General features: G+C 47.5%; 1 protein-coding gene across 1 annotated transcript in view; it reads left to right on the forward strand.

Annotated features, from left to right (window-relative positions):
- LOC144784940 (uncharacterized) overlaps nt 1-26,447 on the forward strand; it is a 327,184-nt gene that overhangs the window by 121,168 nt on the left and 179,569 nt on the right. Inside the window, exons 3-11 of the mRNA XM_078664054.1 lie at nt 1,660-1,783; nt 2,703-2,774; nt 6,512-6,583; nt 6,681-6,752; nt 8,609-8,647; nt 9,206-9,268; nt 10,191-10,277; nt 18,368-18,448; nt 24,192-24,275. Coding sequence (XP_078520180.1) covers nt 1,660-1,783; nt 2,703-2,774; nt 6,512-6,583; nt 6,681-6,752; nt 8,609-8,647; nt 9,206-9,268; nt 10,191-10,277; nt 18,368-18,448; nt 24,192-24,275 — 694 coding nt within the window. The remainder of the gene's footprint in view (nt 1-1,659; nt 1,784-2,702; nt 2,775-6,511; nt 6,584-6,680; nt 6,753-8,608; nt 8,648-9,205; nt 9,269-10,190; nt 10,278-18,367; nt 18,449-24,191; nt 24,276-26,447) is intronic.

Genomic DNA, 26,447 nt, shown 5'->3' on the forward strand with positions numbered 1-26,447 from the left:
TGGCATGGTATACTGAGCGTGCACCCCTCTTAAACACGGTATCCTCTTGTGTTTGCACCAGGTGCTGCTGGCATGGTATAGTGAGCGTGCACCCCTCTTAAACACGGTATCCTCTTGTGTTTGCACCAGGTGCTGCTGGCATGGTATAGTGAGCATGTGCCCATCCCACAAACTGTATCCTTTCATGTGTTTGCGACAGGTGCTGCTGGCATGGTATAGTAAGCGTGCACCCCTCTCACACACAGCATTCTCTCTTGTGTTTGCGCCAAGTGCTGCTCACTTGATACAGTGAGCATGCATCGTGCTCACATATGTTATCCTCTCTTGTGCTTGCAACACGTGATCCTGGAACACTCTGGTGAACATGCACGCATTTGATTTTATTCTAATGCTGTAACAGACTCGCATCTAAGGGCCATTGCCCTCTGTTCTGGTCTTCATTGCTATTTACCTGGGTTTCTACTTTAGATATATCATTTCATGCATACGTTTGATCCCAGCACGGTATGGAGAACATATCCCCCTTTCACACATTGCATTAGTTGCACTACTAAAGCCTAGTACATTGTAGTGAACATGCAGCCCTTCCAGATGCTATTCCATTCCTATTGTGCAGAACTGTGTGTCAATGGTCAATCAATCACGTGTTTGTTAGGCGCAACTACTCACCCGTAAGGGTCTCAAGGTGCTGGGGGGTGCAGGTTCCAGTCCATCAAGGAGGGGGTCTGTCGAAGAGCCAGGTTTTGAGGTTTCTGGTGAAGATGGGGAGCGATGTTGTCTGTTTGAGGTGGAGCGGAGGGGCGTTCCAGGCTCTGGCCGCGAGGAAGGAGAAGGAGCGGCCTCCCGATGTGGTCTTTCTGGTGAGGGAGACCACGGTGTAAGAGAGCTGGGCTGATCGTGGGGTCCTTTAGGGTGCGTGGAATTTGAGTCAGCTGTTCACCCCCAATTGTAATGTTCAGGTATGCTGGTCGGGTGTCGTGGAGGGCCTTGTGTGCGTGGTTGAGAATCTTAAAGGTGATTCTAGCCTCAATGGGGCGCTAGTGGAGTCTGCGCAGGTGCTGCGAGATATGGCAGTGTCCTGGCAGGTTGAGGACAAGTCGTGTTCTGGATGTTTTCTAGCTTGCGGGTGAGGTTTTTGTTCATTCCGGCGTAGATTACGTTCCGTAGTCGAGTCTGCTGGTGACGAGGGCCTGAGTGGCGGTTTTTCGGTCATGGTGTTAAATGCTGAACATGTATCTGTCTCACACACTGTGCTCTAACCACCCAATGTTTGCACGACTTGCTCCCGGCAGGGTCTGCTGGACATGTATCCCTCTCACCCACTATGCTCTAGCCATCTTATGTTTGCACTACCAGCTCCTGGCAGGGTTTGGTGAACAGCACCCCTCTTACACATTGTGTTCTAATACTGTTGTGTCTGCACCACGAGCTCTTGGCAAGGTCTGGTGAATATATATCCCTCTCGCACACTGTATCTAGTCCTTCTGAGTTTGCACCACAAGCTCCTGGCTTGGTATGGTGAACATGCCACCCTTACGTACTGTTATCAACCAGTTGCTGTATTCTAATCCTGTTGTGTTTGCACCACGTGGTCTGGGCATGTATGGTGAACACGCACCCTTCTTACACACTATTATCCACCTCTTGTGTTTGCACCAGGTGACGCACCGGTTGGCAGAGACACCGTCATGAGGCAGCTGAAAGTTCGCACCAGCCTGAAGAAGGATTGCAGCTGGATTCACCAGGGCTCGGAGGAGGAACAGGACAGCAGCATGGCGATACAGTAAGGAGACTCCGTGCTAGGGAGGAGGGCACGAGCGGGAAGCATGTTGTGCATCATCCGTGGTACATGTGCTAGGGAGTGAGGGCGGGAGGCATGTTGTGCATCGTCCATGGTACATCTTATGAACACTGATGTCAGAAGAGGGACCCCCTTCTAGCAGAATGTTTGAAAAAGGGGTTGTATCAAGAGATGCCGCCTCCTCTTCTTGGCTTCGATCATCTGTGCGTGTGAATCCAGCATGCCCCCTACAACAAGTCGTAGAAACGAATTGCGATGTAATGGTTTGCATTGTAACAAAGCGGTCGTTGTAACAAACGCGTTGTAATCGCATGCGTTGTAGTGAGTGCCAATTAACATCGCATATTCCCTCTGTGTTTGTTGCTTACAGTGCTTCCTGTGGGTGTCTTGTGGAGAGTGTTGTCTTTGGTTGTGTTGAAGGCGGGGCTGGACTCTTGATGAAATTTCCCTGATGAAGGCATGTAAATGCCGAAATGCATTGGAATATTGAAGTTTATGCAGTTAAACCATGGAATGATATTTACCTAACTCGCAATTGACCATTAATTCATATGTCGAATTATGGAACTGAAAAAGTTCATGAGAACAATGAAGTATGAGTAAAATACTTTGAAGATTTAAATGCACAGTTTCCTTGATTTAATTTGTTAGCAGAATCTTCGCACATTTCTGTGCCCCAGGAGACATCCATACCAACAGTGTGGGTGCTACCTTCGTCTTTGGTTGTGTGTCATGGAGTGTTGTCTATTTCTGTGTTGGATAAAGTGTTGCCTGTGAATGTACACTGCAACGAATGCTGTCTGTGCGATGTACACACGGTGTTTATGTTATGCAAGTGTCCAAGAGGTATGCTGTGTCTGTATAAGTAAAAGTGTAACTCTCTCTTCCTTCCTCATCACAGGGAACCTTCCCGGAAGTCATCCCAAGGCCGGTCGCACTCTTTGTCGTCACCCACTTCCCCACCCATTGGATGGTATGTGGCCATGGGCATCTGTGATACCATTTACATATGATGCTAGATGTACTGTGTATACACCAGTCTGTGTACACTGAATCCTGCATGTGATAGTGCCCTGTCTGTAAGTATGGTTCACAGGGACCTGTGTGTGTGTACACAACACGTCATTCATGTGATAACCAGTGCTGGCTGGAATGCACAGAGACACACTACAAGTGCAGCACAGGGCCCTGCCTTTGAACACAGCATGCAGCATGTACAAGAAACAGTATGTTTGAATGTGATCTAAATTGTAATGCACGAGTGCCTGCTTGTGATAGCGTGTGTGTGCACAAGATGGTGGAGGACGCTTAAGCTTGCAAGGCACTTGTGTTTGTATGGATGGGCTTGTGGACACGTTGAGGGCCATTACAGAACTTTTTTGTTGTTATACACAATTGTCAAGGTCTGCCAGCATTTTGCTGTATGTAGTGGAGTGAAGGGAACTGAGAGAGTCCTGTGCATGTGCTCATGGCTACCGTCCGTGAGATGGCTGTGCAGTGGGATGGCCGAGCCTTGACGTCTGAAGAAGAGCAGTGGGATGATTGAGCCTTGAGGTCTGAAGAGGAGCAGTGGGATGGTTGAGCCTTGAGTTCTGAAGAAGAGCAGTGGGATGATTGAGCCTTGAGGTCTGAAGAGGAGCAGTGGGATGATTGAGCCTTGAGGTCTGAAGAGGAGCAGTGGGATGGTTGAGCCTTGAGGTCTGAAGAGGAGCAGTGGGATGATTGAGCCTTGACGTCTGAAGATGAGCAGTGGGATGATTGAGCCTCGGGGTCTGAAGAGGAGCAGTGGGATGGTTGAGCCTTGAGTTCTGAAGAAGAGCAGTGGGATGATTGAGCCTTGAGGTCTGAAGAGGAGCAGTGGGATGATTGAGCCTTGAGGTCTGAAGAGGAGCAGTGGGATGGTTGAGCCTTGACGTCTGAAGAAGAGCAGTGAAATGATTGAGCCTTGACGTCTGAAGAAGAGCAGTGGGATGATTGAGCCTCGGGGTCTGTAGAAGAGCAGTGGGAGGGTGGAGCCTTGAGGCCTAAAGAAGAGCAGTGAAATGATTGAGCCTTGAGGTCTGAAGAAGAGCAGTGGGAGGGTGGAGCCTTGACGTCTGAAGAAGAGCAGTGTGATGATTGAGCCTTGACGTCTGAAGATGAGCAGTGGGATGATTGAGCCTTGAGGTCTGAAGAGGAGCAGTGGGATGATTGAGCCTTGACATCTGAAGATGAGCAGTGGGATGATTGAGCCTTGACGTCTGAAGATGAGCAGTGGGATGATTGAGCCTTGAGGTCTGAAGAGGAGCAGTGGGATGGTTGAGCCTTGCGGTCTGTAGAAGAGCAGTGGGATGATTGAGCCTTGCGGTCTGAAGAAGAGCAGTGGGATGATTGAGCCTTACGGTCTGAAGAAGAGCAGTGGGATGGTTGAGCCTTGTGGTCTGTAGAAGCGCAGGGGGATGGTTGAGCCTTGCGGTCTGTAGAAGAGCAGTGGGATGATTGAGCCTTGACGTCTGAAGATGAGCAGTGGGATGATTGAGCCTTGACGTCTGAAGATGAGCAGTGGGATGATTGAGCCTTGAGGTCTGAAGAAGAGCAGTGGGATGGTTGAGCCTTGAGGTCTGAAGAAGAGCAGTGGGATGATTGAGCCTTACGGTCTGAAGAAGAGCAGTGGGATGGTTGAGCCTTGACGTCTAAAGAAGAGCAGTGGGATGGTTGAGCCTTGACGTCTGAAGATGAGCAGTGGGATGATTGAGCCTTGACATCTGAAGATGAGCAGTGGGATGGTTGAGCCTTACAGTCTGAAGAAGAGCAGGGGGATGGTTGAGCATTGACGTCTAAAGAAGAGCAGTGGGATGGTTGAGCCTTACAGTCTGAAGAAGAGCAGGGGGATGGTTGAGCATTGACGTCTAAAGAAGAGCAGTGGGATGATTGAGCCTTGAGGTCTGAAGAAGAGCAGTGGGATGGTTGAGTCTTGAGGTCTGAAAAAGAGCAGTGGGATGATTGAGCCTTGCGGTCTGTAGAAGAGCAGTGGGATGGTTGAGTCTTGCAGTCTGAAGAAGAGCAGTGGGATGATTGAGCCTTGACATCTGAAGATGAGTAGTGGGTTGGTTGAGCCTTGACGTCTGAAGATGAGCAGTGGGATGATTGAGCCTTGAGGTCTGAAGATGAGCAGTGGGATGATTGAGCCTTGAGGTCTGAAGATGAGCAGTGGGATGATTGAGCCTTGACATCTGAAGATGAGCAGTGGGATGGTTGAGCCTTACAGTCTGAAGAAGAGCAGGGGGATGGTTGAGCATTGACGTCTAAAGAAGAGCAGTGGGATGGTTGAGCCTTACAGTCTGAAGAAGAGCAGGGGGATGGTTGAGCATTGACGTCTAAAGAAGAGCAGTGGGATGATTGAGCCTTGAGGTCTGAAGAAGAGCAGTGGGATGGTTGAGTCTTGAGGTCTGAAAAAGAGCAGTGGGATGATTGAGCCTTGAGGTCTGAAGATGAGCAGTGGGATGATTGAGCCTTGAGGTCTGAAGAAGAGCAGTGGGATGATTGAGCCTTGACATCTGAAGATGAGTAGTGGGTTGGTTGAGCCTTACAGTCTGAAGAAGAGCAGGGGGATGGTTGAGCCTTGAGGTCTGAAGATGAGCAGTGGGATGATTGAGCCTTGAGGTCTGAAGATGAGCAGTGGGATGATTGAGCCTTGAGGTCTGAAGATGAGCAGTGGGATGATTGAGCCTTGAGGTGTGAAGAAGAGCAGTGGGATGGTTGAGCCTTGAGGTCTGAAGAAGAGCAGTGGGATGATTGAGCCTTACGGTCTGAAGAAGAGCAGTGGGATGGTTGAGCCTTGAGGTCTGAAGAAGAGCAGTGGGATGATTGAGCCTTACGGTCTGAAGAAGAGCAGTGGGATGGTTGAGCCTTGCGGTCTGTAGAAGAGCAGTGGGATGGTTGAGCCTTGCGGTCTGTAGAAGAGCAGTGGGATGGTTGATCCTTGTGGTCTGTAGAAGAGCAGTGGGAGGGTGGAGCTTTGAGGTATCCCAGAGTTGGAGCTGAAAAGAGGTGATGTAACCTGGCTCAGTGAGATGACATGGGTCTGTCCTAAAAGTAGGAGCAGATCAAATCGAGGAAGGCCATTTAATGCTCCCCCCTCAATTCTGAGTAGGAGGGTGTGGTGGTGGTGGTGGTCTGGGTAAATAGCTGCTGAGAGGTTCAATTGTAGACATTCTGCAGCACCAGTTCTGTCCAGAGTGGAACATGTGCGGCCCATGCCATACCTGATAGAAATAATGCTACATGTGGAGTGTGGAGACCTGCTTGAGTGTGTATGATGCTACATGCGATGTATAGAGATCAGTCTGCATGTTCATGTCGCTTGCAATGCATACTGGCCTGTTTGTGAGCTCATGATGCTACATATGATGTTTAGAGACACGTCTGTGGACTAATTATGTTGCATGTGATGGTTAGATACCTTCTAATGCACTCATCATGCTACATGTGATGAATAGGGTCCTGTCTGCCCACACGAGACTTTGCATGTTAAGCCTATGGGCATGTCTATCTGCACACGTTGCTGCGTGTGATTCACAGTTATATTCCTAGATGTGTAAACAGACAGTCTGTGCCTCTAATACCACACGTGGCGACCAACAATCAGCTATGCTCGTGTCCCATGTGTTGTGTGGATTTGGGATGCATGTTATTTCAGTCACAGAACTTGCTTTTCCTTCCTGAACACAGGGAACCAGCTCTGAAGCCTCTGCAGAGTGGGACAGTCTCTTCTCAACCTCCCGCGACCTCCAAGAGCCACGAGTAGGTGTCCCTACAAACTCATTTCTCTACGCCATGTGTGATTTCTAGATAATTGTGCATATCATGACATTCGCTCATTCGATTCTTCTCCCCTCAGTGAATTAACAGACCATCAACAGGAAAATGGCAAGATATCCTCCACCTCACCCCCTCCATCCACCAATAACAAGTAAGGCTACACTCTTTACCCGTTAGGACTTATTATCTGGTGTGGTAGCAACCTCATCTTTGCGGAATGGTACCTTTCCCTACATTACTAGAGAATAAGGAACAATAGACTATGACCCCCCCATTTTTCTAGTATCTAATAAGGAACCTTAGAGAGTGCGCTCCTTTATCGCCATTCGACAAAACCACAGGGATTACTCTCTAATCCCTTCCTACTATCAAATAAAAAAGGTTTTCCCACCCACTCGCTATTTCAGTGACGGTTGGATGCATCCAACTGCTTAACTATCACCTCTTACGAGTGGAAGATCAGTTAACGTCACTTGAGGACCACGATCGATAGAGTTCCATCTCCTCCTTCCATTGGCGGAGCATCGATCATAGAAATTGCTTCAATCTTTCCTATTTGAGCAAAACCCATAACGATAGTCTGCTTTCCATACCTACCTTTGGAGGAACGACCACTGTACCCTCTTTTCTATTCCTTCTTTCCATCTGAGCAAGACAGTAGAGACTACTCTCTCTCTGCTCCCACCTTTGGAGAAAGAATCAGGCAGAATGCCACTCTACCTTTTTTACTCTCCCATTCTTTAAAGGAAGATCTAGAGAGAACTTGGTTTCATTCCCTCCCATCATTGAAGCATGAAACATACATAATGCACTTCATATCATTCCTCCAGTTAAAAAATATCCATAGGGAATGATGTTCTATCCCTTCAAAGCATCCAAAAATAAACATAGAACGCTCTTCCAACCATTGAAAGAAGAACCACAGTGAATTCTCTTCAACCACTGAAAGAAAACCCAAGAGAAGGCTCATCTGACCCTTCCTGGCTTTGGACAAAAAACACAGGGAATGTTCTATCCCTTCCTACCATCAAATAAAAAAATGATAGAGAATGCTCTTCTGACCGTTGAAATAAGAACTATGAAGAATACACTTCTGAGAATTGAAAGAACTATAGAGATTGTTCCTCCGACCATTGAAAGAAGAAACATGGGAAAGGTTCCTCCGACCATTGTAATAAGAACCGCAGAGAATAGTCTTCTGACCATTGAAAGAGAACCATAGGAAATGCTTTACTCTCCCTTCACACCATTAAATAAAGAGTAACAGATAATGTTTTTCCTCTTGCGATTAAATAAAAGAATGATAGAAAACCCTCTTGCCATTGGACAAGGACCTTAGAGAATGTTCTTCTGTCCCTTACCACTACTTAAAAGAAAGCCATAGTACGTGCTTTTCCGACCATTGGAAGAACCAAAGAGAACAGTCTACCAACAGCTGCAAAAAAAACATATTGAATGGTGGGCGAGAAATTCCATTCGCCTGTGGAGTTTGTGGTATTTTGCCCACTCTGCGCTCCACTTGGGGCACGGAGCTCCATCAATACTCTGCCAACCACCGCATGGTGGAGTTTATCCTTACGTGCGACTCGCCAACATTAAGTTGGCGAGTGAGAGCAGAAATGTGTGTTCCCTAGCGCAATTTTTGAGCGCTAGAATGCCACCCGGCAAGATTTCTCTATGCGGGCGGTCACAGCATGTTGCTGCCGTTCACGTTGAGAAAGCTGCCACTCGAGTAGAAAATCTATCCGAGCAGCAGAAAGAAGCTTCTCCCTCTGGACCGCTGCATGGTGCCGTTCATGCTGATTTAACCGCACGGAGCAAGCTCCCGGTGCTAAAAATCAGTGCGAGCAGCGCGATGTGCCAAATTTCTGCTCACAAATCTCAAAGTTTCTCATATCATTGGCCGTTGGTGAGACAGCAATGCTCCTTTCCCAGAGAGTAGGGATGTGTCACTGTGGAGATGTTGAAGACATTGGTATTGACTGTTCGTCTCTCTTCCCTCCGCAGAGCTCCGGGGTCCAGGCTGTCCACGGGGTACATCATCAGGTGAGGGATCTCTCTACTGACGTGGCAGAAACTTTGGAATTGAAGGTTTAGGTGTTAGTTAGGATGCTTTATCGATGTGAACTTTAATGTTCTGCTATGGCGTTGTGGTGTTCAGGCAACTAGGTGTGAGGTGAGCGTGAGAAGGACCTTGTGTGGGAGTGATGTGGAGAGAGCGGAATGGAGAGCTGGCTAGTGTGCGTTTGTCCCTGCATTTGTGTGTGCCTGTTGCACTTGTGTGCTCTAGTGCATGCACAATGGAGAAGGAGGAAAGTAGACGGGAAGGGGGCTGCAACTGATGTATGTGACCTGAGGAAGGATTGGGGCATACAGAAAGGAACAAATAGAAACCTGACAAATGACTGATGGGAAGAGGACGCTCGTAGGGTGACAGCTGTTGGGTGCTGTGGGTTTCATTACGTTTGGCCTCAATGGCTTCTCTTATTGCAGTCACTGGCCACGTATGGTGGCGCGATTGGCAGGAGAAGCCTACGTCGGCTTTATTCAGTGTCAACATCTCAATGGTGCTCTTGGTTTATAATGTATCTTTTCATGTCACAGGGGACGACCAATCGAGGCAGCCCCAGTCCATCCGCGCCCCCTGTCGTACAATGGCGTCCAAAGGTGAGTAGAGGAAGCGGTGATGTGGCATGGAGCAGATATCTTAGTGTGAACCGCAGAACACATCAGGGGCTGGAGCAAGTCTGTGCTGGTCTTAGAGACCCCAAACACGCGTGTGTTCTGATGTCTGTAGCTCATTCATACACCCTGGAAACGGAGAGGGTGAGTCTTCAGCACATGACTCAACGCGTCTGTGATCGGGCGGTTGGCCTCTGGCCATGCAGATTGCCTGGGGGTGATGCTCTTGGCCAAAGATGCGTTGGTTTGCACAATGTGTTCTTGATACTTGACCGACAGACTCTATCCTCCTCTGCAGAGAGGACAACTCTAAAGGGACTATGGGTTGACCTCAGGAACACATCCTGAGAACACCTGATTTTCAGTCCTGTGACATTTTAACTCTACCTCAAACTAGCTCTGTTGCTGCATGATATGTTTGCACTAGTATTCAGGTGCGGCTCCTCTGCTATGGCGGGGGAGCGTCGACCCACTGCTTAAAAGCAGCATTGAGAAGAAAAATAAAATGGCAATAAAACAGTTTTATTGTCATTTTACTTTTACTTCCAGCCCCCCCGCCCAAGTCGGGGGCAGGGCTAGGCAGCAGTGTCACACAGGGGGAGTGGTGGTAGGCAGGCACTAACCGTGCACATGTGGGTCTGGCCGGCCAACCACGGCCAGCCAAACCCACATGTACACTTGGATATCTCCAGACTGTTCCTTTGGAGATATCCTAGTACTCCAGTACTCCACGGCACAGGCTCCAAGACCCTGCTGGAGTGCGTGCACCACTTGTTGCTCTGTACAACACCTCTGTTAGAAGGTTCACTCACACTCAGACACTTACACGTATGCATGAGTAGGCACTCCATGCAGTAGGCATGTCTGATCACCCTGAAATTCTTTGTCTGATCTGCTTCTGTCACAGCTACACGGTGCAGGCCAAGAGCGCCAGCCTCCCGCGCGTGCCGACTGCAACGGGGTACAAGATGTCCACGGATGACTACAGGAAACTGTGAGTAGCAAGTGTGCCTTTCGACCATGACTCTTGGGTGTACCCTTCCTGTCCGAGCCCTGAACGCATCCTTCCTTATCTACCTATCTATCTATCTATCTATCTATCTATCTATCTGTCTGTCTGTCTGTCTGTCTGTCTGTCTGTCTGTCTGTCTGTCTGTCTATCTATCTATCTATCTATGTATCTGTCCATCCATCCATCCCTCTATACCATCCATCCACCCACCGATCCATCCATCCATCCATCCATCCATCCATCCATCCATCCATCCATCCATCCATCCATCCATCCATCCATCCATCCATCCATCCATCCATCTATCTATCTATCTACCTACCTACCTACCTATCTATCTATCTATCTATCTATCTATCTATCTATCTATCTATCTATCTATCTATCTATCTATCTATCTATCTATCTATCTATCTATCTATCTATCTATCTACCTACCTACCTATCTATCTATCTATCTACCTACCTACCTACCTATCTATCTATCTATCTACCTACCTACCTACCTACCTACCTACCTACCTACCTACCTATCTATCTATCTATCTATCTATCTATCTATCTATCTATCTATCTATCTATCTATCTATCTATCTATCTATCTATCTATCTATCTATCTATCTATCTATGTATGTATGTATCTATCTATCTATCTATCTATCTATCTATCTACCTACCTACCTACCTACCTACCTATCTATCTATCTATCTATCTATCTATCTATCTATCTATCTATCTATCTATCTATCTATCTATCTATCTATCTATCTATCTATCTATCTATCTATCTATCTATCTATCTATCTATCTACCTACCTACCTACCTACCTACCTACCTACCTACCTACCTACCTATCTACCTACCTATCTATCTATCTATCTATCTATCTATCTATCTATCTATCTATCTATCTATCTATCTATCTATCTATCTTTAGCGTATGATTTGGTCACCAATCCATAAGATTCAATGAGTTTAGCTAGAGTGGTCATATAGATATTACATACTGTAGGGCTAAGGAAAGGGCCTTGGGGCACCCCAAAAGCTAGCCGCTTACTGAACAAAGAATGGGGAGCAAACCAGATAAGTTGATAACTGTAATCTTTGCAATGGCGGGAACCAGGGAAATCTGAAAAAGTTGGACAAAATAGATGTGTCAGCAGACGGCTTGTTGAGGAGAGAAATGATTTTATCCCTTCTCCATCTCGTGGGAACTAATGCTGATTCTATCAAGTTTTCAAAGAGCTCATTGAAAATGGGGTCTATGGCCTCTTCAGGGGAGACAAAACAGGAGGGCCCTGGACACTGGATGAACCAGGTTCATACTGCATAGGGGCTGCTGTGTTGAGCCAAGGAGATGGATTCCAACTTACTCAAGGAGCAGGACATTGTGGGTCCTGCAATCTACTTAACACCCGTTCAAGAGGGGACTGAGGCGGTGGATGGAGAGATGAGACCCACATCTTGTCCTTGAAAAATAAACATAACGTCTCGCTTACTCCCACAGGTACTGGAATTGTTAGAATGCAAGCTTTCAGGCTCAAATAAAGTTTTCTGATTTTAAAAATCTCCCTCAAAGTTCTTAGCCTCAGCAACGCAGCATGAGTAAAAGGAACGTTAGGCTGTTTTACTCACTTTACCAAACATTCAGGAGTAAACCAAGGTGCTGAGGGACCTCTGTGTTTGGCGGTGTTCCTTTTTGTGCGGTCGACAATAGTTACCGCTTCATACACCCATGTGTTAATTTGCTCTGCATCGTGAGGCCTGTAAGAGTGGACCAAGAGGCCACTAATTATTTAAGCCTGATGGATGCACCTTGCTCCATACTCTCGCCACCACCGAATCCTTCACGACTTGTACACTCCGCATGTGACCCGTATCCAAGGTAAAAGGGACCAGACAATGGTGAGACCGAAGAATGGTGTCAGGCACTTCAATAGTGAGTGGAATGTTTGAATGTATTGGGCAGGGTATGGGCTTCCTCATGAGTAGCAAGGGTAACAAGTCGTTGCGTATTAAATGCCTTCTTCTGGCTCGCATCCGCAAAGCCAGAACGGGAGGAAGAGCCTTCTCCTACATCGCAGCCAAGACCTGGAACGTGTTGGCCATTGAAGACTGTTGATGGTTGTGGATTGGAGAAATAAACCGACCTGAAAGCAAGAAGACGTGGACACACTTTTTTGATATATTTGTTGGTTGCTCGCGACAATCTGTTCATTGTATAGACTGGGTTTTCTCAGTTATTGTGGGAGCTCCAGTGGCCGCTCTCTCCCTTGGAGCACCAAAAGTTGTGGTAACGTAAATGTATTGTGGGAATACCGAAAAGGTTTGTGCAAGTGGCCCTGCCACGCTTTAGTTTGATCATAAAAGAGAGCACTCAGGTGGACACTCACCAAAGTATTACTCTAAAAAGGAGTCTTCTAAGGAGGAGTCAAAGAAATCTGAAGATGTCAGCGACACAATCATCGATGATGGAGAAGCTGTCGACAAAGCCTTCATCGACCAAGTCAATCATGCCTCCGGTAACGTTGCCCATGACAACTGCAACACCGTTAATGGCAACCACAGTAGCCGTGACTGCCATCTCACTGTCAAAGACTACTGCATAAAAAGTGCCTTCTGTACTGCTGTGTACAGAGGTGCTGTTGGCGACACTGTCGTCAGCACCATCAACAAAAGCGCACACAATCACATTAATTATAGAAAGGGCTTTTTTGTTCTTTACTGCTGGGAACATACGTTGTTATTGTTAGGTGATTTTATATAGCGCACAGCTGTCTCAGTGAAGAGGCGTCCCGGCGCTTGCAGCAGTGTCAGTAGAGAGGTAGGGCTAGACCGTAGGGAATAGGTAGGTTTTGATGGCCTTACAGAATGACAACAGGCAATCTAACCGCCAGATCTGGACAGGCAGGGAGTGCCATAGCTTAGCAGCAAGAAATCAGAATGACCGGCCCCCGCTCTGAGGTGCTTCACTCGGGGGACCGTTGCAAGGAATTGCTCTGCAGAGTCTAGCTGGTGTGTAGGTACATAGGGGACTAGCATATTAGACAGGATCTCGGGGGAGGACAGCTTTAAGGTTTTAAAGGTCAGGCATGATTCTTTAAATTGGATCCTTTGGGGCATGGGTAGCCAGTGTAGGTGCCGTAAGGCACCCGATGCAGAGCTAGTTCTGGGGAGCCTCAACAGGACTCGGGCAGCCGCGTTCTGTACTCGCAGAAGGCGAGTGACTTCAGCCTTGTTGGCGCCTAACATAAGAGAGTTGGCATAATCTAGTCTAGATAGAATAGTCGCCTGGACTATCAACTGTCGGGTTGGTTGATCAAAGAAGCCCAACAAGGGCCTCAAGCCCCGGAGGAGTCCAAAGCAAGTACCATCCGTCTTCTTGGTATGCTCCTGAAACCCAGTGGTGGAATCCAACCAGATCCCTAGATTTTTTACTGCCGACTTGGGGGTAGGGGGAATGCCCAGAGAAGCTGCCCACCAATGCTTACTCCAGAGCCCCTTGTCCTTCATCTCCAACAGCACTTCTGACTTGTTGGCATTAAGTTGTAGGCAGTTTGCGGTCATCCAGTGTTCAACTGCCGCCAGGCCATCCCGAACTTGCATTGCGCCCCGAGTATGATCATCCGATAGGGCCACCACTAGTTGCGTATCACCGGCGTACGAGACCATGGTCAAGCCATGATCCCTCGCCACCGCCGCCAGGGGTTGAACATAGAGCTTCAACAACACTGGGCTTGAGGCTGAGCCCTGGGGAACCCCCTGCTTGATGACATAAGCGTGTGAGAGGGAGGGGGGGCCAAACCTGGAATGATCTATCAGATAGAAAAGAGCAAAACCACTCCAAGGCCAGGCCCACCAGCCCTGCCTCCTCTAGCCGGCGCAGGAGGATTTGATGGGAGACCGTATCAAACGCAGCGCTAAGAACGAGCAATATGAGGGCTGCAGTTTGTCCCTCATCTCGGATGGTCCGTAGGTGTTCACTCACTTGTAAAAGCGCGGTCTTGGTACTATGACCCGGGCGGAAGCCATTCTGGGAGTGATCCAAGGCACCTGTGCTGTTCAGATAGCCTGAGAGGATGGTATTAGTGTGGACCTCAGCAATTTTAGCAACCCAGGGTACGAGGGATATGGGTCGAAAACTTTACGGTTTGGTAGGTTCAAGTGACTTTTTTTCAGCAAGGGGACCACCCTAGCTTGTTTCCACCAGTGCCGTGGTGAAGGAGGCATGCTGGTCTGACACAGAGGCATTCTTAGAACAGGTAGTGTATCCCTGATTTGGGCCGACCTCATGGGATTTATAGGGGAACCTGATTTAACCTTTTTGCTCAGGGTGAGAAGCTCATCCTGGGAGATGGAGGGGATAGCTACCAGGGTATTAATGGGCCGAAGATCTAGTGTAACCATGAGGTCTGGAGGGTCGATAGAGAAGGATTTATAAATGGTTTCCACTTTCTGCACAAAGAAAGTGACCAAATCCTCACATTGTTGCCCAGATGTAATCCACGGAGTGGAAGGATCCTTCCTAGTTTTAAAATCGTCGAGTATTTTGTAGATGCTTTTTACTGAATTATTACTTGACTTGATCTCATTGATGAGATAGGCTGATCGAGCCCGATGTATGGCCTTATGGTAGTGTTTGATTGCATCCTGATTCATCTTTTTGGCCCCAAGGTCGTATACCCTTCTCCAAGCAAGTTGTTGCCTCTGCCGCCAAGTCAATTACTTTGCACTGAATATGTTATGCAAACGCCACAGGATTTACCACCCACCTGGTAATAACCTGCAATTCATTGAAAAATGTACGGAGACCGTCTCATCTAACACTGACCACCTAACCAGATATTCCTTGATGATGTCAATATTCACTGGAACGACCCAAAGAACCCCTTACTGAATACCTTCCTTGCTGACCTCAACCCTTGCAATGGCCCAACCCATAATAAAGGCTCCACCCTTGATCTAATCATCGCCAAGGAAAATATCATACAACGAGAATCCATATCACTGTGTGGCTGGTCCGACCACTAGCAAATCTCCTTCTTCATCTTGGATACTGTACTAACTAGACAAGACCAACCTTGCAAAACAAAACAATGGTCCAGAGACTTTAGAAAAATAAACATACCTGAGCTAACTTCCCTTCGCAACAACCTCCTTCCTCCACCTCAAACATGTCTAATGTGAATAATCTCACAGATTACTACATACAATCTATGTCAGTCATTATTGATACAATTGCTCCGAAGCAGTTATAAAGAATACCCAGTAGCAACGTTAATGAATAAAGGTGGAGATTAAGGCTTGCCGAGAGAGCGTGGAGAATCTGCCATTCCATAACACACCTTCAGCACTGAGGTCCATTCGAAGTCATTAAAATAAGCTCATACGTAGTTCCAAAGCAATCTACTTCTGGACACAACTGGACAGTGCGAAAAACAGACCTAAAAACCTTTTCGAAATCTTCAAACTGCAAGCTAGTGGAAGATCTATACCTCCATCGAGAAATAATGTGAAACTCCCAAATGGTGATGATTTCTCTGCTCATTTCATTAAAAAAACAAGAAGAATTGAATCAGATCTACAATTTACTGCTCAGCATTCACCAAGCTAGGCCCAATCAAATCTCATCCCTATGCCTACTAAAATATGCTCCCTTCTCTCTGATTTCACTACTAAAAACAATGCTGCATGGACTAACTTCAAACTTCCTGACAAAACAGAGATACTCAAAAAATAATATCAATTACTCCTTCTAATCACTTCAAAGATCCTCTACCCGCCAAACTCACCAAAGAGCTTAGTTTTTCCAAACTCCCACTCTGGTCTAAGATTATCAGTGCTTCTCTATCCCAGGGCCCGATTCCTGATTGCCTAAAAATAGGTCAGGTGAGGAGTTGGCCTAACGGCTAGGGCGGTCGACCTCGAATCTGGTGGACCTGGGTTTGAGTCTCGGCCATGAGACTGAACATCCTGTGATTGTGGGCAAATCGCTTAATCTCCCCGTGCCTAACAAAAATGAATGTGTCCTCATGTAATACAACTGGTGCTGTGTAAAGCGCTCTGTTACCTGATACCTTCAGTTCAAGTTAGCGCTATATAAAACTCTGTTAAATAAAGAAAAGGTTACCCCTATCCCTAAAAAGCCGAAAGCGGACTTTTCTGACCTCAAAGTTTTCATCCTTTCACTAAGATTATGGCACTTGCAAAAGCTCTAGAGAAAAGTGTACACTTACAACTGCAACCACATCACTTAGTTTCAGCTCCTCTACCATTGCCAATCTGGCTTCAGAACAGGTCATAGAACTGGAACGGATCCAACATACATTGTCTTGTGTATGTGCCCTGAGACCGTTGGATCAGAACGAACCCTGCCTGCTATACTCCTTGATCTCTCCTCTGGGTTTGATGCGGTCAAAAATTACATGATAGACCTTTTGGAGAAAAGGATGGGTGTATCTGGTCCCGTTCTAAGCTGATTTTCCTCCTTCCTTCATAATAGAGCTCAACGTATCAAAGTCAATCAAACCCTATCAGACGTTACTCCTGTCTCGATTGGGGTACCTCAATGATCCACTCTCTCCTACAATATTAACTTGTTCATGGACCACTTACTGAAATTATTACACACTCAACTATACAATACCACACATACATGGATTAAACACAATTGAATATGAAAATTTCCTCACCTGAAGATATCAAAACTCCTAACCTTGGCCTACTGAAAACCCAACAATGGTTAACCCACAATCACATCATGCTAAATACGCTTCTCCCGACGAGCCCCCACAATCTCTCCACTCCCATCCATGAATGGCTTACAGCGCACACTGGTGCCCCTCCTGCTGTTGATTCTACTAGATCTTTAGGTATTACACTGGACAAATACCTCAATATGCAAGACCACATCAGTGCAAGCACCAGAGGCGCTAATTACCATTTGAGCACTCTAAAGAAATTTAAACCCTTCTTACTGCCGGATGACTTTCAGCTAACAGTCCACTCCCGAGTCCTCTCGTGCCTTGCCCCTCTTGCAAGTCTACCCAAAGCTTGGTTGACTCCGTTAAGGGCCACTCTAAACTCAGCTCTGGGCTCATCACTGGATCCTGTAAACGCGACCACGTTACACCTGATCTGAAATATCTAAAATGGCTCCTGTTTGAAACCAGAATTCAGTTTAAGATAGCCTACATGATCCATAAGGCTCTTCATCACAACACGCCCGTTTACCTGGCAAAAAAAACGTGAACTATCAGGTGGGAGTCGTTCTCTAAGAAGTTCTAACTCTCTGTTGTTGAAGCCACAGAAGTTCAACAAAAAGAACTTTTATAACCACTCACCTTTCTGCCCTTGCTCCTAGAATATGGAACGCAATTCCTCCTGAAATGAGATCTAATCCTTCAACCACATCCTACAAAAAAGAATTTAACATGCTGTTTCTTAATGGATTCCTTCAGCAGTAGTTCCTAATCTCACAAAGTTCGCACTATCTTCCCTTTATACATATCGGTATCCAGAGTACGCAAAGTCAACAGTTTTTGTTTCTCATTGTATATATTTTGTTTCTTGCCTGTTCTTTTTTTGCTTTTGCCTTTATAACATATTTGTTATTTACACAACATACCCATAACTGTATTTTATCTGTTTATTCCCAATGTTTTCTATGTTTAACTTGTTTTGCTATATGTACAGCGCTCTGATACCCAGACGGGTCACGTTTGCGCTATAGAAAATTCCAAAAATAAGAAAACATCTATCTATCTATCTCTTTCACTCACTTCACATCCCTCTCTAAATACCTCTCTCCTTCCCCCACTCACATTCTGTTTCTCACGCCCAGTTATCCCTCTTATAGTTCCCATCTCTCATTTACTATCTTCTCTCTTCCTGTCACTCTGTTATTTCCTCCCTGTGCTCCATCATGTGTCTCTCTCTCCCTCACCTCTTCTATCTTTGTTTTCTTCTCTCTCTCATGCTATTTCTCTGTTTCTCTCTTTCGATATGTTGTCTCTCACTGTCTCTCTCACTGACTCTCTCACTGTCTCTCTCAATGCCTCTGGTTTTAGGGCACCTTTCAACACAAAAAACAGGCTTGAGAGCTCGGATGACAGCGACTCACCGTTTTCCGCAGAGGAGCACTCGAAGAGGTAAAGCTCATAGAAGGCAGTGGCTGTGGGGGAGGGGCGGGGGGGCCCTGTCTATTGTAGTTGGGTCTGGATGAACTGGGCTGTGAAGGAGGGCGCGTGGTTGGTGTCAGTGTGTGTGGGTGGGTGTGTGGGTGTGTGAACACCTCTTGTTTCTCCTGTTCCACAGCCTATCTTCTTCTGTGATGGGGACTCTGCTCATTACGCAGACTGTTTTATAGGTAGAAGGCACTTTGTAAAAATGTAAATCCAGTATTTGTAAAGCGCGAACAGCTACCCAAAGGCATCGCTGCGCTGGGGGCCGTCGGGAAGATTAAGCGAGATATTGCCCAGAATCACATGGTGCTGGGCTAACCTGCCGCCGGTGCCGGGGATCGAACCGTGAGCCCCAGGATCCAGCATCAGTCGCACTGGCCGCGGCGCCACACCTCTGCCCTTCGTGTACCGCGTCTGCGCCATTTCAGAAGTCCTCAGCTCCAGATACAGAGTGGCCACCTGGACAATTTTTTATTCAGCATGACCAGTACTTTAATGTCCCGGCTAGTACATCAATTAGAAAAATGACATAAAGCGGCACATTTCTACCCCTATTAGCACATACATTAAGCAGTAAACATAAGACAAAATCACTGTAATGACCCCTCATTGATCAATTAAGTAAACAAGACAGAAGCCTTTGTTAAAAATGTTTACAAACTACTTTCTGGACAGTTCTAATTAGGTACCATGTCTGCGCCTTTTCAGAATCTTAAAACATCGACCACTAGCCAGGATTTATCTCTAATAAAAGTTGGGAACCCTCAAAGGAGATGAGATAGAGGGGTGGTCTGGGTTGTATTGATACTGTACAGAGTAGAGATGAGATGGAGGGGCGGGGTGGGTTGTATTGATACTGTACAGAGTAGAGATGAGATGGAGGGGTGGTCTGGGTTGTATTGATACTGTACAGGGTAGAGATGAGATGGAGGGGTGGTCTGGGTTGTATTGATACTGTACAGAGTAGAGATGAGATGGAGGGGTGGTCTGGGTTGTATTGATACTGTACAGAGTAGAGATGAGATGGAGGGGTGGTCTGGGTTGTATTGATACTGTACAGGGTAGAGATGAGATGGAGGGGTGGTCTGGGTTGTATTGATACTGTACAGAGTAGAGATGAGATGGAGGGGTGGTCTGGGTTGTATTGATACTGTACAGGGTAGAGATGAGATGGAGGGGTGGTCTGGGTTGTATTGATACTGTACAGAGTAGAGATGAGATGGAGGGGTGGTCTGGGTTGTATTGATACTGTACAGGGTAGAGATGAGATGGAGGGGTGGTCTGGGTTGTATTGATACTGTACAGGGTAGAGATGAGATGGAGGGGTGGTCTGGGTTGTATTGATACTGTACAGAGTAGAGATGAGATGGAGGGGCGGGTGGGTTATATTGATACTGTACAGAGTAGAGATGAGATGGAGGGTGGTCTGGGCTGTATTGATACTGTACAGGGTAGAGATGAGATGGAGGGGCGGGGTGGGTTGTATTGATACTGTACAGAGTAGAGATGAGATGGAGGGGTGGTCTGGGTTGTATTGATACTGTACAGAGTAGAGATGAGATGGAGGGGTGGTCTGGGTTGTATTGATACTGTACAGGGTAGAGATGAGATGGAGGGGTGGTCTGGGTTGCAGTGATACTGTACAGGGTAGAGATGAGATGGAGGGTGGTCTGGGTTGTATTGATACTGTACAGAGTAGAGATGAGATGGAGGGGTGGTCTGGGTTGCAGTGATACTGTACAGGGTAGAGATGAGATGGAGGGGTGGTCTGGGTTGTATTGATACTGTACAGAGTAGAGATGAGATGGAGGGGCGGGTGGGTTATATTGATACTGTACAGAGTAGAGATGAGATGGAGGGGTGGTCTGGGTTGTATTGATACTGTACAGAGTAGAGATGAGATGGAGGGGTGGTCTGGGTTGTATTGATACTGTACAGAGTAGAGATGAGATGGAGGGGCGGGTGGGTTATATTGATACTGTACAGGGTAGAGATGAGATGGAGGGGCGGGTGGGTTATATTGATACTGTACAGGGTAGAGATGAGATGGAGGGGCGGGTGGGTTATATTGATACTGTACAGAGTAGAGATGAGATGGAGGGGTGGTCTGGGTTGTATTGATACTGTACAGAGTAGAGATGAGATGGAGGGGCGGGTGGGTTATATTGATACTGTACAGGGTAGAGATGAGATGGAGGGTGGTCTGGGTTGTATTGATACTGTACAGGGTAGAGATGAGATGGAGGGGCGGGGTGGGTTGTATTGATACTGTACAGAGTAGAGATGAGATGGAGGGGTGGTCTGGGTTGTATTGATACTGTACAGGGTAGAGATGAGATGGAGGGGCGGGGTGGGTTGTATTGATACTGTACAGAGTAGAGATGAGATGGAGGGGTGGTCTGGGTTGTATTGATACTGTACAGAGTAGAGATGAGATGGAGGGGTGGTCTGGGTTGTATTGATACTGTACAGAGTAGAGATGAGATGGAGGGGCGGGTGGGTTGTATTGATACTGTACAGAGTAGAGATGAGATGGAGGGGTGGTCTGGGTTGTATTGATACTGTACAGAGTAGAGATGAGATGGAGGGGCGGGGTGGGTTGTATTGATACTGTACAGGGTAGAGATGAGATGGAGGGGTGGTCTGGGTTGTATTGATACTGTACAGAGTAGAGATGAGATGGAGGGGTGGTCTGGGTTGTAGTGATACTGTACAGAGTAGAGATGAGATGGAGGGGCGGGGTGGGTTGTATTGATACTGTACAGAGTAGAGATGAGATGGAGGGGTGGTCTGGGTTGTATTGATACTGTACAGAGTAGAGATGAGATGGAGGGGTGGTCTGGGTTGTATTGATACTGTACAGAGTAGAGATGAGATGGAGGGTGGTCTGGGTTGTATTGATACTGTACAGAGTAGAGATGAGATGGAGGGGTGGTCTGGGTTGCAGTGATACTGTACAGAGTAGAGATGAGATGGAGGGGTGGTCTGGGTTGTATTGATACTGTACAGAGTAGAGATGAGATGGAGGGGCGGGGTGGGTTGTATTGATACTGTACAGGGTAGAGATGAGATGGAGGGGTGGTCTGGGTTGTATTGATACTGTACAGAGTAGAGATGAGATGGAGGGGTGGTCTGGGTTGTATTGATACTGTACAGAGTAGAGATGAGATGGAGGGGTGGTCTGGGTTGTATTGATACTGTACAGGGTAGAGATGAGATGGAGGGGTGGTCTGGGTTGTATTGATACTGTACAGGGTAGAGATGAGATGGAGGGGTGGTCTGGGTTGTATTGATACTGTACAGAGTAGAGATGAGATGGAGGGGTGGTCTGGGTTGTATTGATACTGTACAGAGTAGAGATGAGATGGAGGGGTGGTCTGGGTTGTATTGATACTGTACAGGGTAGAGATGAGATGGAGGGGTGGTCTGGGTTGCAGTGATACTGTACAGGGTAGAGATGAGATGGAGGGTGGTCTGGGTTGTATTGATACTGTACAGAGTAGAGATGAGATGGAGGGGTGGTCTGGGTTGTATTGATACTGTACAGAGTAGAGATGAGATGGAGGGTGGTCTGGGTTGTATTGATACTGTACAGAGTAGAGATGAGATGGAGGTGTGGTCTGGGTTGTATTGATACTGTACAGGGTAGAGATGAGATGGAGGGGTGGTCTGGGTTGTATTGATACTGTACAGAGTAGAGATGAGATGGAGGGGTGGTCTGGGTTGTATTGATACTGTACAGGGTAGAGATGAGATGGAGGGGTGGTCTGGGTTGTATTGATACTGTACAGAGTAGAGATGAGATGGAGGGGTGGTCTGGGTTGTATTGATACTGTACAGAGTAGAGATGAGATGGAGGGGTGGTCTGGGTTGTATTGATACTGTACAGAGTAGAGATGAGATGGAGGGGCGGGTGGGTTGTATTGATACTGTACAGAGTAGAGATGAGATGGAGGGTGGTCTGGGCTGTATTGATACTGTACAGAGTAGAGATGAGATGGAGGGGTGGTCTGGGTTGTATTGATACTGTACAGAGTAGAGATGATATGGAGGGGTGGTCTGGGTTGTATTGCTACTGTACAGAGTAGAGATGAGATGGAGGGGTGGTCTGGGCTGTATTGATACTGTACAGAGTAGAGATGAGATGGAGGGGTGGTCTGGGTTGCAGTGATACTGTACAGGGTAGAGATGAGATGGAGGGGTGGTCTGGGTTGTATTGATACTGTACAGAGTAGAGATGAGATGGAGGGGTGGTCTGGGTTGTATTGATACTGTACAGAGTAGAGATGAGATGGAGGGGTGGTCTGGGTTGTATTGATACTGTACAGAGTAGAGATGAGATGGAGGGGTGGTCTGGGTTGTATTGATACTGTACAGAGTAGAGATGAGATGGAGGGGTGGTCTGGGTTGTATTGATACTGTACAGAGTAGAGATGAGATGGAGGGGTGGTCTGGGTTGTATTGATACTGTACAGAGTAGAGATGAGATGGAGGGGTGGTCTGGGTTGTATTGATACTGTACAGAGTAGAGATGAGATGGAGGGGTGGTCTGGGTTGCAGTGATACTGTACAGGGTAGAGATGAGATGGAGGGGTGGTCTGGGTTGTATTGATACTGTACAGAGTAGAGATGAGATGGAGGGGTGGTCTGGGTTGTATTGATACTGTACAGAGTAGAGATGAGATGGAGGGGTGGTCTGGGTTGCAGTGATACTGTACAGAGTAGAGATGAGATGGAGGGGTGGTCTGGGTTGTATTGATACTGTACAGAGTAGAGATGAGATGGAGGGGTGGTCTGGGTTGTATTGATACTGTACAGAGTAGAGATGAGATGGAGGGGTGGTCTGGGTTGTATTGCTACTGTACAGAGTAGAGATGAGATGGAGGGGTGGTCTGGGTTGTATTGATACTGTAGTATACAGGATAGAGATGAGATGGAGGGGCGGGGTGGGTTGTATTGATACTGTACGGGATGGAGATGAGTTGGCGTTACTCAGATAATTGAATTAATGCTGGCGAATACCCTCATGTGGGGTTAAAGCCTGGGCCAGCGCTGCTGGTCACCGGAGAGGGAAGAGAGGATCCGCTGTGGTCCCTCTAGAAGTTGCGGGTCAGCTTCAAAGTGGGGTTTCTTTACCTTTCCCCGTAGGCATCACTCATCCTCCATGGGTCACCCTTATCCTGATGATGCCCTGCAGTCATGAAGGTCGAAACGCGTCGACTTGTACCAGTTAAAATGGGATCTCTAATTATGACATCATTTCGCATTATTTTTTTTGTATTGAAATATCTCATGCATAATTATTTTCCAAAATATTTCCCATATGCTGTTTTACTTTGTCTTTCATGTGTTTCACTGGCACCATTTAAATATTTCTTCACTAGCACAATGTGTTGGACTTAGTACATGCACGGCTTATGCTGCATTATGACAAGTGAAGCATAATACCTCTGTTGATAATATAATGGCATTTGATTGAAAAGTCGGCTACGTGTTTTTTGTTCCTTGTGTAATTAATTTACTTGCTGAATTGGGCCCTGCTGTTGACTCCTATTGAGACATTTTTGCATGATACTATATACACCCATGTCTCAACTGGGGCCCCCGGTCTCTACTGTGGTTTATAATATTGAAGCCCTATTGAGGGCACTTTGTGAAGCCATGTTAAGCTGTAATGAGTGCACTCACTGCTTTGTCTTTCCTTCCACAGATCAGAGGCAGCCAATAGCATCGTCAAGGGCTCTGCCTCCAAGGAGCGGTCCTACGTCCTGTCGGCAGCCAAGAGGAGCACTGGGTGAGTCTGTTACTGGCATTTGAGGACCCAATGTCATTGGTTGGTGCTGGTGCAGCGGCACTGTCGCTGACATCTGAGGAGCCAATGCCGTTGGTTGATTCTGGTGCTGCGGCACTATCGCTGACATCTGAGGACCCAATTCTGTTGGTTGTTGCTGGTGCTGGGGCACTGTCGCTGACATCTGAGGACCCAGTGCCGTTGGTTGTTGCTGGTGCTGTGGCACTGTAGCTGACATGTGAGGAGCCAATGCTGTTGGTTGTTGCTGGTGCTGGGGCACTGTCGCTGACATCTGAGGAGCCAATGCCGTTGGTTGTTGCTGGTGCTGGGGCACTGTCGCTGACATCTGAGGACCCAGTGCGGTTGGTTGTTGCTGGTGCTGCGGCACTGTAGCTGACATGTGAGGAGCCAATGCGGTTGGTTGTTGCTGGTGCTGGGGCACTGTCGCTGACATCTGAGGAGCCACTGTCTTTGGTTGTTGCTGGTGCTCCTGCACCGTCGCTGACATCTGAGGAGCCAGTGACATTGGTATGATGTTGCCGCACTTCCAGGGCCTCAGACGATGTTAGCTGTCCTGCAATGATGTTTTTCTGCTATTGTTTATGGCCCATCGCTGAGACTGTGTACTGTCCTTAGTCGAGGACAGGAAGCAGTCCCCGTCATAAGAAGAACACTCATAGATAAGAAGCAGTCGCAGGTCAAGAAGAGCTCTCGGGTACAGGAAGCATTCAGTCAACTAGGATTTATATATACAGCACGGCTACTCACCCGTGAGGGTATCCAGGCTCCTAGGGCATGGCTGCTAGAGGTTAGTTGAACAGCCAGGTCTTTAGTCATTTCTTGAATTCAAGAAGAGAGGATCCGTAGGTGAAGGGGAGTTTGTTACGGGATTTTGCCGCGATGTAAGAGTGTCCTCCACTGTTGCTTCGGCGGTTGCGGGGTAGCAGGAGGTAGAGGGAGGCAGAGCGTAGGTGTCTGGAGGGTTGGTGGAAGTTCAGGCGGTGGTTGTTGTATACTGGTCTCTGATTGTGACAGGCTTTGTAGGTGTGGGACCAACATCTTGAATTGACATCTCTTCTGAAGGGGGCGCCAGTGGAGCTAGTTGAGGTGAGGGGTGATGTGGATCTGCTTGGGGAGGTCGAGGATCGGTCTGGACGCTAAATTCTGTATAGACTGTCATCTCTTCAGGAGCTGAGCGGTGATTCCTACGTAGAGTGTGTTGCCATAGTCCAGCCAGCTGGGGATTATGGGCTTGAGTGACTGTACGTCTGGTGTTGATGGGGAGCCAAATGAAAATCTTACAGAGAATGCGAAGAATGAAGAAGCAGGCGGAAGCTACTGTGTTGATCTGGTGTTTCATGGTGAGCTTGCTGTCCAGGATACTTGCATGGTCTGTCGGGGTGGGTGCTAATCCTAGTTCAGAATGCAACCAGAAGTTGTTCCATGGGTAGGTGTTGTCCCAGAAGATCAGCACTGTCTCTGTTGAGTTTTAGCAGGTGTCTTTCATCCAGTCGGCGATGCCCGTCATGCACCTGTGAAATTAGCTTTCGTGGTGGAGGGGTCTTCTGATAGAGAGCGGATGAGCTGGGAGTTGTCTGCATAAAATATGATGTTCATTCCATGGGTTCTGACAATGTTGGCCCATGGGGTCATGTAGATGTTGAATAGTGTGGGGGTACGGGATGAGCCTTGAGGGCCCCCCAGAGGATGTTCTTGGGTTCTGAGGTGAAAGGTAGTAAGCGGAGCCTCTGGGTTCTTGTGGTGAGGAAGGAGGCAATCCACTTGAGGGCGTCTCCTTGGATGCCAATGTGATGAAGCCTCTTGATAAGGGTGTGGTGGATACGGTGTTGAAATATTCTGAGAGGTCTAGGAGGCTAAGGGTCGCTGCTTCTTCCCGGTTGAGGAGGGTTCTGATGTCATCAGTGGCAGCGATCAGGGTCATTTCAGTGCTGCGGTTGGTGTAGAATCCGAAGGGGGTGGGGGCAGTCCAGAAGATTGCTGATCTCAAGGTGTTCCGTGGGTTGGCGGTTGGTGGCTTTTTCAAGGACTTTGGTAGAAAAGGGAACAGCGAGATGGAACGGTAGTTCCTGAGTTTGCTGGGGTCGGCAGATGGATTCTTGAGAAGGGATGTGACTTCTGCGTGTTTCCATACTTCGGGGAAGGAGGCTGTAGTGA

Source organism: Lissotriton helveticus, chromosome 10 (assembly GCF_964261635.1).
Source record: "Lissotriton helveticus chromosome 10, aLisHel1.1, whole genome shotgun sequence".
Taxonomy (NCBI): Eukaryota; Metazoa; Chordata; class Amphibia; order Caudata; family Salamandridae; genus Lissotriton; species Lissotriton helveticus.